The following is a 17,142-nucleotide window of genomic DNA, read 5'->3' on the forward strand; positions in this document are numbered from 1 at the left end:
AAAGAGACCACTTCAGAAGCAGGAAAGCTAAATTAAGTATTTCCGTTGAACTCTTAGCAGTGACCAATGCCAGACACTCAGGGAAGAGAACAAAAACAGGGCAAGCACACAGTGATACTTCTATCTTCAGCTACCTAAAACTTTGTGGCTTTGTAAACAGAATCACTGAATAGTTAGGGTTGGAAAGGACCTTAAGATCATCTAGTTCCAACCCCCCTGCCATGGGCAGCGACAGAATTTTAACAGCATGGCTCGGCACGGCGCGGCTCCTCCAGGAGGGAGAACCGAGGAACCGGGGAACCGAGCGTTCTGCGGCAGCCCGGCAGCGGGAGCGGGGGGACTCGTGGAGGGGCAGGGCTGCTGTCCCGGCAAGCAGCGGGGAGAGCGACCCCCTTCCCATCCCTCCCGACGGAGGCACTTGTGCACCCCGCTGTCGCTCGGTGTCACGGTCTCCGACGGCAAGAGGAGCCTATGCCCTGCCTACTGTGTACCTGCGCCCAGCAGAGCCGAGCGCTCCTCTTAGCAAACCCCAGAACCATCGCAGCAGCACTCCTGGGAGAGGATTTTGTATCTAATGGAAGTCAGGCTTTGGATGATGGGGGGCTGTTTAATTTTTGAATTGCTGAACAAGGGAATTCTGTTCCTGCAAATCTGAGTTTCAAAGAATGTTCTCCTGCCATCTGGGAAACCACAGTTTAGCCCAGCCAAGCACCGCACTGCTTAGCACAGTTCAGAACAGTTTAGCGTAGCCCAGTTTACCCCAGTTCTGACAAGTTCAGCCTACTTTAGCCCAGTTCAGACTAGCTTACCTTAGTTCAGCCAAATTTAGACAGTTCACCCCAGTTAAGTCAGATTTAGCCCAGTTCAAACAACATATACCCCAAACGAGCACAGTTTGGACAAGTTTAGCAGTTTAGCCCAGTTTGGCCCACTTCAGCCGAGTTTAGAATTCTCCAGACCAGTTTAGCCCAGCCCAGCCTCGTTTAGCCCAGTTAAGCCTAGCTTGGCCCGATTCAGACCAGTCCGGCCCAGTTTAGCCCAGTTCAGCTCAATTAAGCCCAGCCCAGCGCAATTTAGCCCAGTGCACACCAGTCCAGCCCGCTTTATCTCACTTCAGACGCTTTACCCCAGTTCAGCCCAGCCCAGTTTAGCTCTGTCCAGCCCACTTCAGCTCATCCCAGCCTGTTTAGCCCACTTTAGCCTAGCCCATCCCACTTTAGTCCACTCCAGCCCAGTTTAATCCAATACAGCTCACTTTAGTCCAATGTAGCCCAGCCCAGTTTACCTTAGTCCAGCCCAGCTCAGAACAGTTCAGGCCATTTTACCCTTGTCCAGCCCAGTTTAGCCCAGTGCATACCAGTCCAGCCCAATTTATCTCACTTCAGATGCTTTACCCCAGTTCAGTCCAGTCCAGCCCACTTTAGCCCTGTCCAGCCCATTCCAGCTCATCCCAGCCCGTTTAGCCCACTTTAGCCCAGCGCAACCAACTTTGGCACAGTCCATGCCAGTTTAGCCCAGCCCACTTTAGCCCAATTCAGCCCAATTTAACCCTGTCCAGACCAATATAGCCCAGCCTAGTTCTGCCGAGCTCAGCCTAGCCCAGTTCAGCCCAGTTAGTCCAATTCAGACCTCTCCAGACCAATTTAGCACAGTTCAGCCCAGTTTAGCCCAATTCAGACCAGTCCAGTACACCTTTGCCCTCTTGAGCCCAGTTTAGCCCAACACAGCACGGTTGAGACCAGTTCAGCCTAGTTTAGACCAATTCAGATCTGTTCAGACCAGTTTAGCACAGTTAAGCCCAATTTAGCACAGTCCAGCAGCACAGTTTAGCCTAACGCAGCCCAGCCCAGTACAGTTCAGCCCACTTTAGCCCTTCCCGGCCCAACATAGCACAGTTCAGGCCAGCTCAGTCCAGCCCAGTTTAGCCCACTCCAGCTATGCCACAGAAACACACCATCATATTTTGAGGAAATCAGAAACTATGTAGACACAGGTGAGCCCGTTAATAGAGTGTATTTTATAGTGTAAAAACTGTCTATTCATTCCAATTTTTTGAGGAAGTCTGGGACTATAGTAGGCTTAAGTGTCTGTGCTGGGAGCCAAGCTGTCCACCTTCTCTTCCAGGTCATTACTGAATAATAGAAAAAATTCTTGGCAGTTGCAATTAGAATGACTATAAACAGCTGGAGAATAATTCAAGGACACTACCGAGGAAATGAGCTGGCAGGAAAGCTCCCTGTAAGTGCAAATGACTGTATATAGAGTGTTAAACCGCTCTTAGTGTGTATAGTCAGTGATAGACCTGAAACTTGGCACTACTACTCAAAAATAAAAACACATTAGAGTGAAACGTGAATAACTTTTTGAGCATTTTAGCACAGAGTTAAAGAAAAGACAAATAGAATGGTGAGAATAATAAGGAAGCAACATGAAACATTTATATAGTAGCTTGATGTAGATATCTCTGATATTACCATATCACAGGGTGGCACAGGTACATGACAGTATCCAGGAGGACAGGCTAAACAAACACCATGTTCTTCAGCCTGGAAAGAGTCACTGACTCAGGACGTCATTAATTCCAAGAGTAGAAAAGCATTTAAAAGACAAGTCTGTGCACAGAAAAAAGGTCTATGAATCATGACAGTCCTGTTGCGATTTTTGGCTCATGTGTCCCAGCTCACTGGTTGCCAGGAATGAAGCTTAGTCCATTTTCGTATGTTTTCTCCCAAGCATGTGTTCCTGGCAGAGCTAGAGACAAGATTGTAATGAAAAATGATATCTGGTCAGACCCAGAGACCTATAAATTGCGTTTTATTTTAAAATACTCTGCTGTCGTGGTTTAAGCCCAGGCCGTAAATTAGAACCACGCAGTCTACTTCCCCCCCCCCACTCCCCAGAGGGATGGGGAGGAGAATCGAAAGAATGTAACTCCCACGGGTTGAGATAAGAACAGTCCAGTAACTCAGGTATAACACAAATCACTGCTGCTGCCACCAATAATAATAATGATAAGAGAAATAACAAGGGAAGAAAATATGATACCGCTCGCCGGAAAAGAGCCCGACCGAAAAGAGGACGTGCCCTTCCGGGTAGCTCCCAGTTACATCCCCGGGCATGACGTGCTGTGGTATGGAATACCTCTTTGGCTAGTTTGGGTCAGGCGTCCTGTCCCTGCTTCCTCCCGGCCCCTCCTCCTCCCTGGCAGAGCATGAGACTCACAAAGTCTTTGGTCAGTCTAAACATCACTGTTATCAGCTCTGTTCCCAGGCCAAAAGTCAAAAACACAGTGCTGCAACAGCTACTAAAAAGGAGAAAAACTGACTGCTACTGCTGAACCCAGGACATCTGCACAAGTGGCTCATTATGCTGGAAAACCAGCTCAGTTCTTGTTCTCCCTAGCAGCAATTCTCTTCAGTTCTGATTTTGAGAGGACACACCTTGTTACCTGACAGCATTCACCCTCAAACCCAGGTCCATTTTTTATTTCCCTGGCATGATGTGTATCCATGACCATCCAGAAACTTTATCACTCCTTTTTTACATCAGCTCTACCTCTGTACAGACTTCTGATCACAAAGATAAATAAAATCCAGACAGCAATCTAGTTAATATCCTTCTTCCCTGAGGCTAAAATTAGTTTTATCGCAGGTCTGCTAGGAGGCAGGTACATGTAAAATTCAATATAAAATATAAATGACTGCTCTAAAAAGTAAAAGGCTGTCACCTATCAGGATAATAAAAAAAGATCTGAAAATGGTAAAACACACAAAGTTTTAAGAAAAAGTTTTCTTTCTGCAACTGTACAGAGGTTTTGGCCAGGGCCTGCGAAGCTGGCCCTACTTTTCTGCAACTAGAAACATGGTGGAAAACAGGTATTGCTCCACCTTAATCCAGTTTATGGCTCCCCTGGCTCTCCTGCAGAGAACTCAAAGGCTGCAGTGAGATGATACCATCTTTGAAATTCTGTACACTGACTTTTATGTATCCTCGTAGCTTACTGATTTTGTTTAACCAGGCCTATGACTTGCCATATGCCAACAGAAGTGCTTGGCTTCAACTTCAAAACAGACCGGTTAAAATCCATAAGGCAATAGTACGCAGTGCTGGCAGAACAGAAATATTCTGAAGTACCTGACAAGCAACATCAACACACCATCCAATGTCATTCCTCTCTACAGGGTGCAGCAAGAGTTAAGGCTTTTTGCAGCAGCTGAGACTGCCCAGAATCATCAGCAAAGTTCCTATTGAATCGATAAGACAGCTGACAAGTCAACTTGGCAACGCATCCAACTCCAAAGTCAAATATAAAGAGGACTGAATCCCCCTTTATTAGCATTTCTTCCCTCTTCCCCCTCCAGCAGGGACAAGCCCCAAGGCTGCGCAGCTTTCAAGCTGAGAAAGAAAGCTCTTGCAGCACTATTTCACTCCTGCCAGCACTGCTTGGGAAAGCGTTTGGCATACTTCACTGAGCAGACCCAACTGCTTAGGGTGACATTTAACAATTTTGATGCTTAAAGAAAGAAAAGGCTCAGGTGAGGTCTACCTGGGTTTGAATGTCTATGAATGAATAACCCAGCCTTTGCCTGAAAAAGTTGATTATACCGCTTTTTGGTAGGATTAAACTGAATACTGAGCAGCCTTATCAACCAAAATGGCTTCTGGACTTTTTAAACAGATCGGTGGGAGGAAAATAAATGGTGCACCTGACCTTTTGCTGCATTTCCCGCTGGTATCTGAGGATGAGCAGGGGAGTGAGTATACTGAGACCTGAAAGCATACAGCAGTATCAGCCAGCCTTACATTGCTTCTCCTCTCTTCTGCTGTTCCCAGGAGACACATGGAAGCTATAAACCTTTAACCTACTTAGGGCAATTGCAAGTGCCTGAGGCATTCCATACATAAAATATTTGAAGTTGTCAGAAAGATGGCTTTTGTTCACAATGTTTTCAATGCTGTTTTGTTTGCTTGCTTAGAACATTAAATAATAAAACCTAACTAATTAGAGCTGCTGGCTTTGACCTTCATGGAAGACTTATCTGCAAGAGTGCTTGGAGGAAACTGTTTCTAAAATCCACCATTTCTGTTCTGATCATGACATGGCTGTACCTTCTGTTCCTCAAATTATGCAAAGCATTTGCTGCTTCTCTGGGAATTTGTATTCATTACCCTCCTTCAAAACAGAACTAAAGACAAACTCTGAGATTAGGCAAAAAACACTTCAGGAAGCTATAGGTTTGAAACTATGTGGCAGGTACTTATGCTGATGCCCTTCACCTTAGGGAAAAATTGAGGGGACGGAGAACTTGAGCTCTGCTGCCAAAGATAGGGCTACCAGCCTGGGCAGAGGCAGCCCAGTCCTACCTGCACATGACATGCTGCCATTTCTGCTCTGCTGTCCTTGCCAAGCAGGGAGCAAGGAGGAGAACATGGTTCTACCTCTTATCCCACCCTCTCCAGGGAAAGCAGGGCCAAAGCCAGCTCTGCTAACATGAACTCCTGGCATCAGCTCCCCTCTGCCCAGTTAATCACAACATTTGACAGGGAAATGGGTTTTCTCTGTGGACTTGTTTAGTCCTGGTGCTTCCTACAAAAGAGGCCCCAAATGCCTCAGCAGAAGCAGCAGTGTCTGGGGAATAACCTTCTATAAGAGAACTCTGACCTACTGTCCTGGGTTCAGCAGCAGCAGTCAGTTTTTCTCCTTCTTAGTAGCTGGTGCAGTGCTGTGGTTTTGACTTTTGGCCTGGGAATAATACTGATAAAGCCGATGTTTTCAGTTACTGGTCAGAATGTTTACCCTGACCAAGGACTTTGTGAGTCTCATGCTCTGCCAGGGAGGAGGAGAAGCTGGGAGGAAGCAGGGACAGGACGCCTGACCCAAACTAGCCAAAGAGGTATTCCATACCACAGCACGTCATGCCCAGGATGTAGAACTGAGAGTTCCCGGAAGGGCTGGATCACTGCAGGGTTGGGGCGAGGTAGTGGTCGGTGAGCGGTTGTATTCTCTTGCTTGTTATTTCCTTTATCATTATTATTATTGGTGGTAGCAGTAGTGATTTGTGTTATACCTTAGTTATCAAACTGTTCTTATCTCAGCCCGTGGGAGTTGCATTCTTTTGATTCTGTTCCCCATCCCTCCAGGAGTGGAGGGAAGAAAGGTGTGTGGGGGGAAGTAGACTGCGTGGTTCTAACTTACGGCCTGGGCTTAAACCACGACACCTATGCAAGTTACCCAGATGATTCCCCCCTCTTCAGAAAAATCTGTTCAGCACAGAGGTCCATACATGCACAGGCGTGAGTCACTCACAGCTGGCCAGCTCTCTCCTACCTCGCAGAATGGAAAAAACACCCACTATAAGAGGCCACAGCAGAGCCTCAGTAACCAGACAGTGACCAACCAAACAGATCAGCTGCCAGAGCTGGAAACACACAACCCGGAGGTTGGCACCCAATCCAGGGGTTGGTATAGTTCCATTGCCAGGGATGAGGGGCAAGTGAAAACAGACAAGTCCCTCATTTTATATCCAAATTTATATAACCTCCCATCCCCCCAAATGAAAAAATATCAACCAAACCAAAATAAATAAAACCCCCACCACACCACCAAAAAAAAACCACCGAAAAACCAAAAAAAACAACCCAAACCCCCTACCAGTCAGTTTGCTCAGACCTGTCCTTAGCTGGTATTTAACAAGGAAAATTATACCAAATGCAGATTAGCCTGAGAGCAAATTTGGCTCCAGCATTTACCAAAGATCAGAAGAGGCTATGTAAACCTGTCAGTAATCACTGAGCAAATGCTGACAACTTTGCAGAATTTCCCCACACCAAAGCAGACACCCTCCCAGCAAATACAAAATGTTTTTCTAAGATTCCTTCCTTCTTTATGACAAATGTAGCGAGAAATCATTACCAGACTACTCTTCCATCAGCTCCAAACCCCAAACACCACTATGGCAGATCTATACTTCTGTTTTTGTGGGTAATTAAGCAGAGTTATTTAAAGGGAATAATATTTGTTTCTTTTCTATTTACTTAGTTGTAATTTTTAAAACATCAGGGTGAAACTAAAACTGAATAAGCTAAATAGCAGATGAATTTCTAATAAAGAAAATAATTCCTTCTTGAAGACAGATCTTAAGAAGTGATGGATTAAGAGAAGAAATGATAATGAAGACTGTGGCTTGGACATGGAACATGCCAATATATGCAATTAGGCACTAGAAGAGATTACTTCAGAGATCAATCAATATAGATTAAGTATTCATGAAAGGAAACATTGCAACAGCATTAAGAATAATATATGGAAACATTTGACATAGTATAGTGATCTTGCCTGTCAGGACAAGAAGCTTTATGTATTTTACCTAATTAATATTATTTTAAGCATCAATTAATATATATGGAAAAAAATAATCAAATCTGTAAAAACAGAACTAAAAGAAAACAAGGAGTTTGCTTACTCTTCTTGACGCAAGTCATTAACGCTCCGATCTAGTGAGATCATATCACTTGCCACCATATTAAACCCAAACTCTTTAATGCTGGCTTGAATGGATTCTTTGTAATCTGGTCCTAAAACATATGGCTTTGCTTCCTCTCCAGGGCCACCAACAACTCCGTGAGGCTCAGGCTCTTTGGGTTCAAAATTACCAAGGACTCCAGGTCGTAAAACAGGATCTCGGTATACAAATGTCTGAGGCTTAAATGTGAGATACTGCCTCTGGATGATGTTTTGCTGCTTGTTATCACCACCACCATGATGATTTAGTTCATTTTTGGCCTTATTTTTCCTTCGAATGGATTCCAAGTCCACTTCTACACCTTCAACATGAGGCCAAGGTACCACAGGTTTGAACTTCTCATTTCCTAGTCCATGGTCTCCTTTGTTTGGCATGGGTCTGTTGGCTTCTTTGTCATCCTAGAGAAACAGCAGATCATACATATTGATAATCCTTCATTTATTTAAATCCAGTACCTTAATGCATTGAGAGTTGATAATAAATGTGTGTAAGCAAGAAGGGAGAAGTCTCTGTATCTCTGTGAAGGGGTTCAATGAACACTATTTACTAAAGCAACTGCTGCTGGAGAACATTGCCAGCTGTTATCCACACTTACCTTGGCAAGTAGAGCCTGGAAATGGCCCAACACCCAAAGCATTCCCAAAGACCAAATACCCATGTAGGACATGCTAGCTTGAACATAGCTCAGGCTGCACACCAAACCAATGTGCAGGGAGCACTGACAGAGCGTTTTACGGAGCGTGGTACGGAGGCAGACAGTGCCACAAAGTGAGACATGGCATCCTTGGGGCCACTCTCGGACACAAGGGGTTTCTGAGGCTACGCGTACTGGCTGCTGAGACCTCTAAAGGGTTTCAGTAGTTGCTAGATACAGCCTCAATATGCTTCCACACTGGGAAAAAGTGTCATGACTACCTATAAACCTGGCACGCACATCTGCAGCAGCCTCAAGCCACATCTTATCTGTATTCTTCATCCCCCCACAACTCCCTCCCACCAAGCATCACTCCTGCTGCTGCAACAGCAACACTGTTTATTTAGAGCCATGAGGTAAGCTGAAGGCACTAGGAACAGCTGGCGAAAATAAGATGCAGCCCTGGTCTGATCTGCTGCCTGAGCACACAGACTGACCTGCCTCAGGAAGCAGTGCTGGGGCTGAAGAGAGCTGCCAAAGGCACTAGCGTCTCCTTGTTCGCATCCTTGTTTAAAAGGACTTTCACATTTCACAGCACTCCTCCCTGCCTCCCCACCGAGAGGTTTGAAGTTCTCACTGAGAAGAAAGGCTGGGATTTTGAAAACTGCTTGGCATTTCCAGTGATCAGCGAGGCTGGTGAGTTAGAATGAGGGCGGGTGATTTTGGAAGTGGGAAATCTCCAGAGTACAACAGCCCCACCCAAAACATACAGTCACTGCTTTTTCCAAAACTACTGCCCAAGAGGACAACAGAAAACACTGCCGAAGGCTCAGATTTCCTCTAAAACTATTTGTAAACACAACATGTTAGATCACATGGAAATCAGCAGAGAACAATGCACACATTTTAACAATGTCTCACTATCTATTCACAAATACAGAATCAAACAAAAAATTGAGATTGGAAGGATGTTACGTATTCAAACCTGCTGGAGGCAGTGATAAGTTCACACTTGGATCAGGTTTCTCAGAAACTTGAGCAGTCACACCCTGAAAACATACAGTGTCTCTGGACAACGTGTTCCAGAAAGCCAACTCTGTGCTGGGGTCCATCAAAAGAAGGGTGACCAGCAGGTCAAGTGAGGCGATTCTCCACCTCTACCCTGCTCTCGTGAGACCCCACCTGCAGTACTGCATTCAGCTCTGGGGTCCCGAACACAAGAATGACATGGACCTTCTGGAGCGAGTCCAGGGGAGACAACAAAGATGATCAGAAGGCTGGAGCACCTCTGCTGTGGAGACAAGCTGAGAGAGCTGGGATTGTTCAGCCTGGAGAAGAGTAGGTTCCAGGGGAAAGCTTTGCAGTACATAAAGGGGCCTACAACAGATCTGGAGAGGGACTTTTTACAAGGGCATGTAGTGGCAGGACAAGGAGGAATGGCTTTAAACTGAAAGAGGGGAGATTTAGATTAGGTATTACAAAGAAATTCTCTACTGTGAGGGTGGTGAGGCACTGGAACAGGTTGCCTAGAAAAGTTTTCGATGCCCCATCCCTGGCAGTGTTGAAGGGCCAGGTTAGATGGGAGTTTGAGTAACCTGGCCTAGTGGAAGGAGTCCCTGCGATGGCAGGGATTGGAACTAGATGACCTTTAAGGTCCCTTCCAACCAAAACTATTCTATGATATGACCCATCTCATAGCGAAGGTATTTTCCCTTGTACCTCAGTAGAAGTTTCTCATGTTGCATTTTGTGATGATTGCTTTTTATCCTTTCAGTGTGCACCCTTCAGAAAATTTTGTTTTCTCTGTAACCTCAATTTAGAGGGGAAAAAGATCCAATTAGATTCATCGTTAGACTTTTCTCCAGCCAAACAAAGCTGCGTTCCTCTACCCTTTCCATGATTATGCCACATACTGCAGCCCTGTAATCTCCTTAGCAGGTCTTTGCTCTCCATTTATTAATATCTCTCCTATGCTTGGCAGCACAGAAGAAACCAGACATAGGCTTGTTAACGCAATGCGTCAGGAAACAAACCACATCCCTTTGCTTGGTGGCTAAGTTCTTCCTAATGTAACCCACTATGCAGTTTGCCAGCAAGGGCACGATGCCGACTCATGTCCATGTTTAACTAAACCACACAATACTTGTTACTACATTACAATATTTTCCTCATGTATCATTCTGCAGTACAAGGCATCAGAAATGAAGAAAAGCCCAGTATAAAAAATGTCTAGGTTAGCAATGTAACAATGGGAGTCAGACTGTCTCTGATTCAAAATATTATGAATTTATTCAAGAAACTTTCTATTTCTCTGCTTGTTCTTTAAACAGGGAGGACATACAAAATGCAGAAATCTTACATTACTCTGTTCTTCCATCACTATTTTTTGAGGAACTTCAAAGCCAGCATGAGAAAGGGAAGCATAAAGGCATGTGAAAAGGCACACTTTGCAAGGTGGATGACTGGTCTGTAACTGGACTGGGAAAGGGCTGGGCAGGGAGGTACGTTCTAAGAACTCTAATTCAACAGCTGTGGATGCTGGATCTTGGAAGAATCCAAAGAAAAAGCAAGCATAGAAAGCAGCCAGGTTTACATGCTGCCGCCCTCAGACACCATCCTGGATCAGTAATCCAGTCAGGCAGTAATTTCTTATGGTCAGTGTGAAATTAAATATCCTTTCATTCCACTTCCATAACATATAAAACAGTTATGAGTTTCCACTTAGTTCTGACTCCAACGTAATACTTCTCAAAGTAATTTCTTCATTTTGCTGTCATCAGAACTATGACTTATCTTGTATTACACTTCGCCTCATTATAACTGTTATGTACAATTTGCATTGTAATGCATTTATTTGCTGTAACCTTCCAAACACTAAATATATTGCATTTTTGTAGGCCTGAGAAAATACTGTCTAAAACAAGACAATTACACAGACACACTCATTCATCTCTTTCCTTCAATTTTTATGTGCCTAGGACAAATATGATGGAAGGTATGTGTTGCAGGCAGCTCAGCACAACACAGCTGCTCACTCCTTCCTCCTCTCACTGCTCACAAATCTAAAAAACATCATCATATGGGATACTATGAAGAAAATTAACTCAATCTCAGCATTTAATGGGCATTTAAAAAGAAAAAAAAAAAAAAAAGAAAGAAAAAGAGAACTAGCAGTGTGCAGACCACAGTTCCTGGAGGTTATTCATTTCTCCAGAGATAACCGAGACAAAGGTTTTCCAAATTCTGTCTGGAAAAAAAGCAAAGTCAAACCACAATCAAAGAACTATTTTGGTCATCATATAAGCCACAACGCCTTAGTTGAACACTCCAAGAGCTTCTTCTCTCTCATGAATTATAACTCTCTTCCTCCCTTTAAGAAGAGTAATATAAAAACCCCTAAAATAGTTTTTAATCTGTGCACCTCACTGATTAGAAGCTTTGCTCCACTAAAAACTTAGTATCAAACTTCTAAAAGATTCATACAATGACAGTCAAACTGGAAGGTGTTTAAAAAAAACCCCAAACCACAACAACCTTTTAAAAGGTTTCCAAAAACAAGTCTTAAAGTTATTTGAAAAACTTTTAAAAGATGAATCAATGACATCAAGGTGAAAGGAAGGCTCAGAGGAAGTGAGCACAACAAACATCTGAACACTACACTTCTAGGTTGCCCAAAATGAAGGCAGAGAAGCAAGAAAATCTGTGAGTGCTGTCACATCTGAAGACAAACACCAACAAAAATCTCATTACATCTTTATAAAGGACACATAGTAAGCTATTTACATGCATACAGAAAAATGATTTTTCCACAGATCATTGTTTTTCTTTCTGTAGGGCTAGATCTAGGATTTCCCACCAGCTTTTCTAGCTCCAGTTTAGTGCATATTGCTTTATTTTTTTAAATGTTCTTTTCACTCCTTAGAGCATTATGTATGAGTCACTGCAATGGGAGTTTTGGAAACAGTGACTCGTATGAAAAAGAAAAAAAAAAAAAAAGAAGAGGTATTTGGTGTATTTTTTTTTTTTTTAATTAGGTTTTTCCTCTGTGCAAAAGAGAGGAACTTGATTAAAGGCATACAGAATATAACTGCATCCCTTTGGAAACATGTTTCTGTATTATAAAAAGTAAAAGGGAAAACTGGGAGAGGTCTTCACAGGTCTGCAAGACTGGTCAACTGGTAGGAGGGTTTGAGTTACAGCTGGCAATAAAACTGTGAATGTGAAAGTTGCATAATCTGCTTTCCTCCAGTCAACCAGTTCAAGACTCGGAACTCCCTAAAACTCCCCATGAAATAATGCCTGAAGTATGAAGTGACATTAAAAAAGCGGAGCCAGCAGTGTGCACTCACAGCCCAGAAAGCCAACCGTATCCTGGGCTGCATCAAGAGGAGCGTGACCAGCAGGTCGAAGGAGGTGATCCTGCCCCTCTACTCTGCTCTCGTGAGACCTCACTTGGAGTATTGTGTGCAGTTCTGGTGTCCTCAACATAAAAAGGACATGGAACTGTTGGAACAAGTCCAGAGGAGGGCCACGAGGATGATCAGGGGACTGGAGCACCTCCCGTATGGAGACAGGCTGAGAAAGTTGGGGCTGTTCAGCCTGCAGAAGAGAAGGCTGTGTGGAGACCTCATAGCAGCCTTCCAGTATCTGAAGGGGGGCTATAGGGATGTTGGGGAGGGACTCTTCATCAGGGACTGTAGTGACAGGACAAGGGATAAGGGGTTCAAACTTAAACAGGGGAAGTTTAGATTGGATATAAGGAAGAAATTCTTTACTGAGAGGGTGGGGAGGCACTGGAATGGGTTGCCCAGGGAGGTTGTGAATGCTCCATCCTTGGTGGTGTTCAAGGCCAGGTTGGATGAGGCCTTGGGTGACATGGTTTAGTGTGAGGTGTCCCTGCCCATGGCAGGGGTGTTGGAACTAGATGATCTTAAGGTCCTTTCCAACCCTAACTATTCTATGATTCTATGATTTGGTTAATTTCTATAATGGAAGATTATCATACTGAAAGAAGTTTGCCAATTCAAAGCCATGTCTATAAGAGCAACTTGCTCATCTAGACAAAAATCAGTGATGCACAAAAACTGAAAAGGGGAATAATTAGAGTAGATTCCAGTGGTATTCTAACTACCCAAGGATGCAAAAGGAAATTAAAAAACCTTACACTCTCAGAATATTCATGTTCATACCTAGCTGATTAAAGACAGATACTGAACACAGCAATATTCTGGTGTTCCAGAAAAAAACTATAAAAATTGATACAGTTTAATATTTTAGTAACCTAGGAGGCCACTCCCTATGTAGCTCTATTTCTTCAGTCCATCTTTTACCCTTCTTAATTCTCAGCTGCAACAACATCACTGCACTTCCCATGAAAGGTGAATTCAATATATGTTCTTCCACCATAAGGAAGCATTCAAGGACATTTAACTAAGGATGAATCAATAGCTCTTAGAGCTCCTCTGACGCAAGTTCTTCTTCTATGCAAAAAGGCAGCATTTTCAATAGTGCCTCTGCCACAGATGCTCCGATGGAGACCACACAGCTATCAGTTTAGTGAGGATTTCAACATATTTAAAATATTCTGCTTTGTTTGCCTCAACTTATTGCAGCCACACTCCCAGTTTATTGGAGAAAAAAGGCCACGGGAGAGAAATGATACAGAGCCTAGCATTTTCAGTTATTTGAGTAAATAGGAGGGGGTTGTTTCAATTTATTCAGTTACCTTTTTAAAAGAAAAAAAAAAAAAACCGTGAAGAAAAAGGGCTACAAGCCGGATTCACAGATTTCCTTATTAACTAGGCTCATGCTGCGAAGATACCAAAATAACGCCTGTTCTCAGCCAAGCTTCTGGCATGATTCTGCTCTGCCAGCTAACAGAAGAGAAAAAAACCCCCAATGTCTAGTATGTTTTGGTTTGCTTTGAATCATTAGTGTATGGGTCTTACTTACCAGGTTACAGTTCAGGACATAGTTGGAAAAAATAAAATGAAACACAAAACTACTCAGTCATGCAACTATTTTTGTGCCACATGGTAGAAAAAGACTCCACAACACTCTTATGATCAAAAAACAGGAAGGCTTTTCAGTATAGAGGATCAAACACAGACAAAAGGGAAAATAAACACATCCAGCAATGTATTTCTGAATAGATTTTACTCTAAATACCCACTAACTTCAGAATAAATAAAATAAGCAATGATTCCCACCACACGGTTGACTGTCAAAAGGAGTCCATTAGCCTGCACACCTTCCACCACCTGTGGTAGCATTCATCCAAGCAGTCAGAAGTTCTAGCTACAGCACGACCAGCTGAAGAAGGGAAAGCAAAACCAAAAGCACACACAAATGGAAAAACATGGCTTCCCAAAGAAGGATGAAGATCTATGGCATAAAACCCCTTTGTAATCATAACAATCTTTTGCACATAAAAGACTGTTTTAAGCTCCGCATGCAACACTGCCTTGAAGTCATAATTTGCAAAACTTTCCATCAAACAATTACAGAATCACAGAATCCCAAGGGTTGGAAGGGACCTCAAAAGATCATGTAGTCCAACCCCCCTGCAAGAGCAGGGTAACCTAGAGTACATCACACAATTCCATCACAAGGCAACCACATCGACTCAAATTAGGGCAGAAGTTGAACCAGGAGAATTCTTTTGTCAAATATGAGCAGTAGCATTCAAATCACCTGGCTCAAAAGGTGGCTTGAAAAGGTGCTCAAATGGTGCATTTGCTGTCACAGCGCCTGGGCAAAACTCTCCTGATTTGGCTTCTTCCCTCTATTTCAGAGGCATTCCAAAGGTGATGCAATGCACACTTATGTGCTTGGTAGCCGCTACAGTGACCTTTAAAACTTGTGTAAACTCAGAACAGAGCATTTATGGGAACTATAGAAACACAGAAATATAATTTCACACTAAGTTACAGAAAACTTTTGGAGTTTAAAAATACATGTTTGTAAAAATAACAGACTGCTAAATCACTGTAATTGCACGCTTTGTGCAACCCAAGTGAAAAACCATACTGTTGATGGTACTTGCCAGCAGCATTTCCAGAAAAACATCTAATTTATGTTCTTATGTTGATAGTTGCCCTCAATTTTGACACATATACTGACAACTTTAAAGTGCACTATGCACCAATGCCATGTCTCCAGAGTAGACTTGTTCTCTGTTAAATATTCCAGGGGAAACAAAACTTACTTAAACATACCTAAATCACATATATCAGCGCTAAAGCTGTGTAAATTCTCTTGTACCAACCCAGAAGAAGTTTTGGTAGGCAGAAGTAACTGTCTGCAGTTTTGTACCAAACCCTCATTACTGCAGTGGTACCTGAAAGAGCAAGCAATTCTACCATGAAAACCACCACATCAGTCTACATTTTGGAGTGTTCAACATAAGACCTGATCCTGCTTATGACTCGAGACAAAACTCCAAACAACTGAAAAAACCTTTGATGGTCTAAACAAGCAAGTATGAAATTATATGCATGATTTAGATCTATGTTCTTTTTGTCAAAAAACCCCAAAATAACTCTGAGGAGTAACTGAGGTGCAAGGGCCACACACAGCTTTGAAGCAATGAGTGTTCAGTAATTTCATACTGCTGTGTACTGTACTCCCACCTACATCTGAGGAATGAAAAATAACGTGTTTCGGTGTTGTTCATTTAAAAAAAGTGAGGCAACTTCCCCCTTCACCTGCTTCCTAGACTTCACAGAATCTGCCAAGGTGATTGATATGTGATGCACTGCTTATGGGCCTGCACCATCCTTTATCCAGCTTGCTTTTTCTAGCCTGCTTTCTCAGTTCCCAAGTAGGTCCTCAAGAGGGAACTCGAGGAGGGAATTGTTTTGCCAGGGATAGATACTTGTACTAAAACTGATCAGCGGCATTACGAAAAATTCCTTTTCCCCACTCATTCCTGGTAAGGCACAACAGGACAGTCGCTGGTACTTACATTTCTACAGTTATACAAGTAGCTTAGTCTTCAACAGGTACCAGAAGACCACATTCATTAATATCTAATCATCTCATTGAAAAAAATAAAAAATAAAAATATGTGGCATTATCCTTGAGACCCAAATTACCTTACTTAGCTGAGGGGCAAAAAACTTTGGGGAATAAAATCAACAGTTTTCTTCTGTCTTAAGGTTGACATTCCTGAGGCTTTCCATTGCTTATGGAAAAGCAACTGGCATGATCAAAAATAAAAAGGGCACATAATATGGGAGAGAAACTGTAAAAATGTAAATTTGGAAACAGCTCGATGTTCTGCTATTATGACAGAGTTTGACAGATTTTAGCATTCAAGTTCCGAGTGACTTGCATTAATCTACATGACTGCCTCTGACTGATTGCAAAAAATGGTAAAACAGCTTCTTGTTACGTAGTAATGAGTCTGAAAACAAACAATACTAACATCTGTGGTCATCTCTGCTGCTGTTTGAACTTATGGGTGGAAGAAAGACACTGAGGAAGGTTATGTTTCTCAACCATTTTTAAATGATTGCTGTTAAGAGTTCCCTAGGCAGAAAGTCCAACTAGCTCTTCCTGTCTTCTTGGATTTTTGTAAAGATCCTGTCTACTTCACCACAGCAAAAGTATTTATCTAAGACAGGGACCTCAGGCTATTGCTGCCTACTGCCATGGTCTGCAGACAACATCTCACAAGGTCATCGCATACGAAATTGTATTAAGCTGTGGAAACCCCCAGGTAACAAATCATATGGAGACTGTCTCTGCCCCTTGTCCTTTCTTTTTCTGTCCTATCTGTAAATATAAATAATTCCCATATTCAAATTTCTAACAGTGCAAGAATACTTATTTTCAGTTGAAATAACATGATTGAGCAGCTGTTTGCCTAACAGAGGGGAACACCATAAATCCTGAGTTTTACACGTTTACCTGCAGAGTACCTTGATTAGAGATAGATATCCACACATTTAGGTATTTAGTCAGTACGATAGCCATCTAAGC

The 17,142-nt window shown here is 43.0% G+C and overlaps 1 protein-coding gene across 1 annotated transcript in view; it reads right to left on the minus strand.

Moving 5' to 3' along the window:
- GALNT7 (polypeptide N-acetylgalactosaminyltransferase 7) overlaps window positions 1-17,142 on the minus strand; it is a gene marked incomplete at both ends in the record, with an annotated part of 76,111 nt that overhangs the window by 34,854 nt on the left and 24,115 nt on the right. Inside the window, one exon of the mRNA XM_080626023.1 lies at window positions 7,464-7,921. Within this exon, the coding sequence (XP_080482149.1) occupies window positions 7,464-7,921 (458 nt within the window). The remainder of the gene's footprint in view (window positions 1-7,463; window positions 7,922-17,142) is intronic.

Source organism: Psittacula echo (assembly GCF_963264785.1).
Source record: "Psittacula echo genome assembly, chromosome: 1".
Classification (NCBI taxonomy): domain Eukaryota; kingdom Metazoa; phylum Chordata; class Aves; order Psittaciformes; family Psittacidae; genus Psittacula; species Psittacula echo.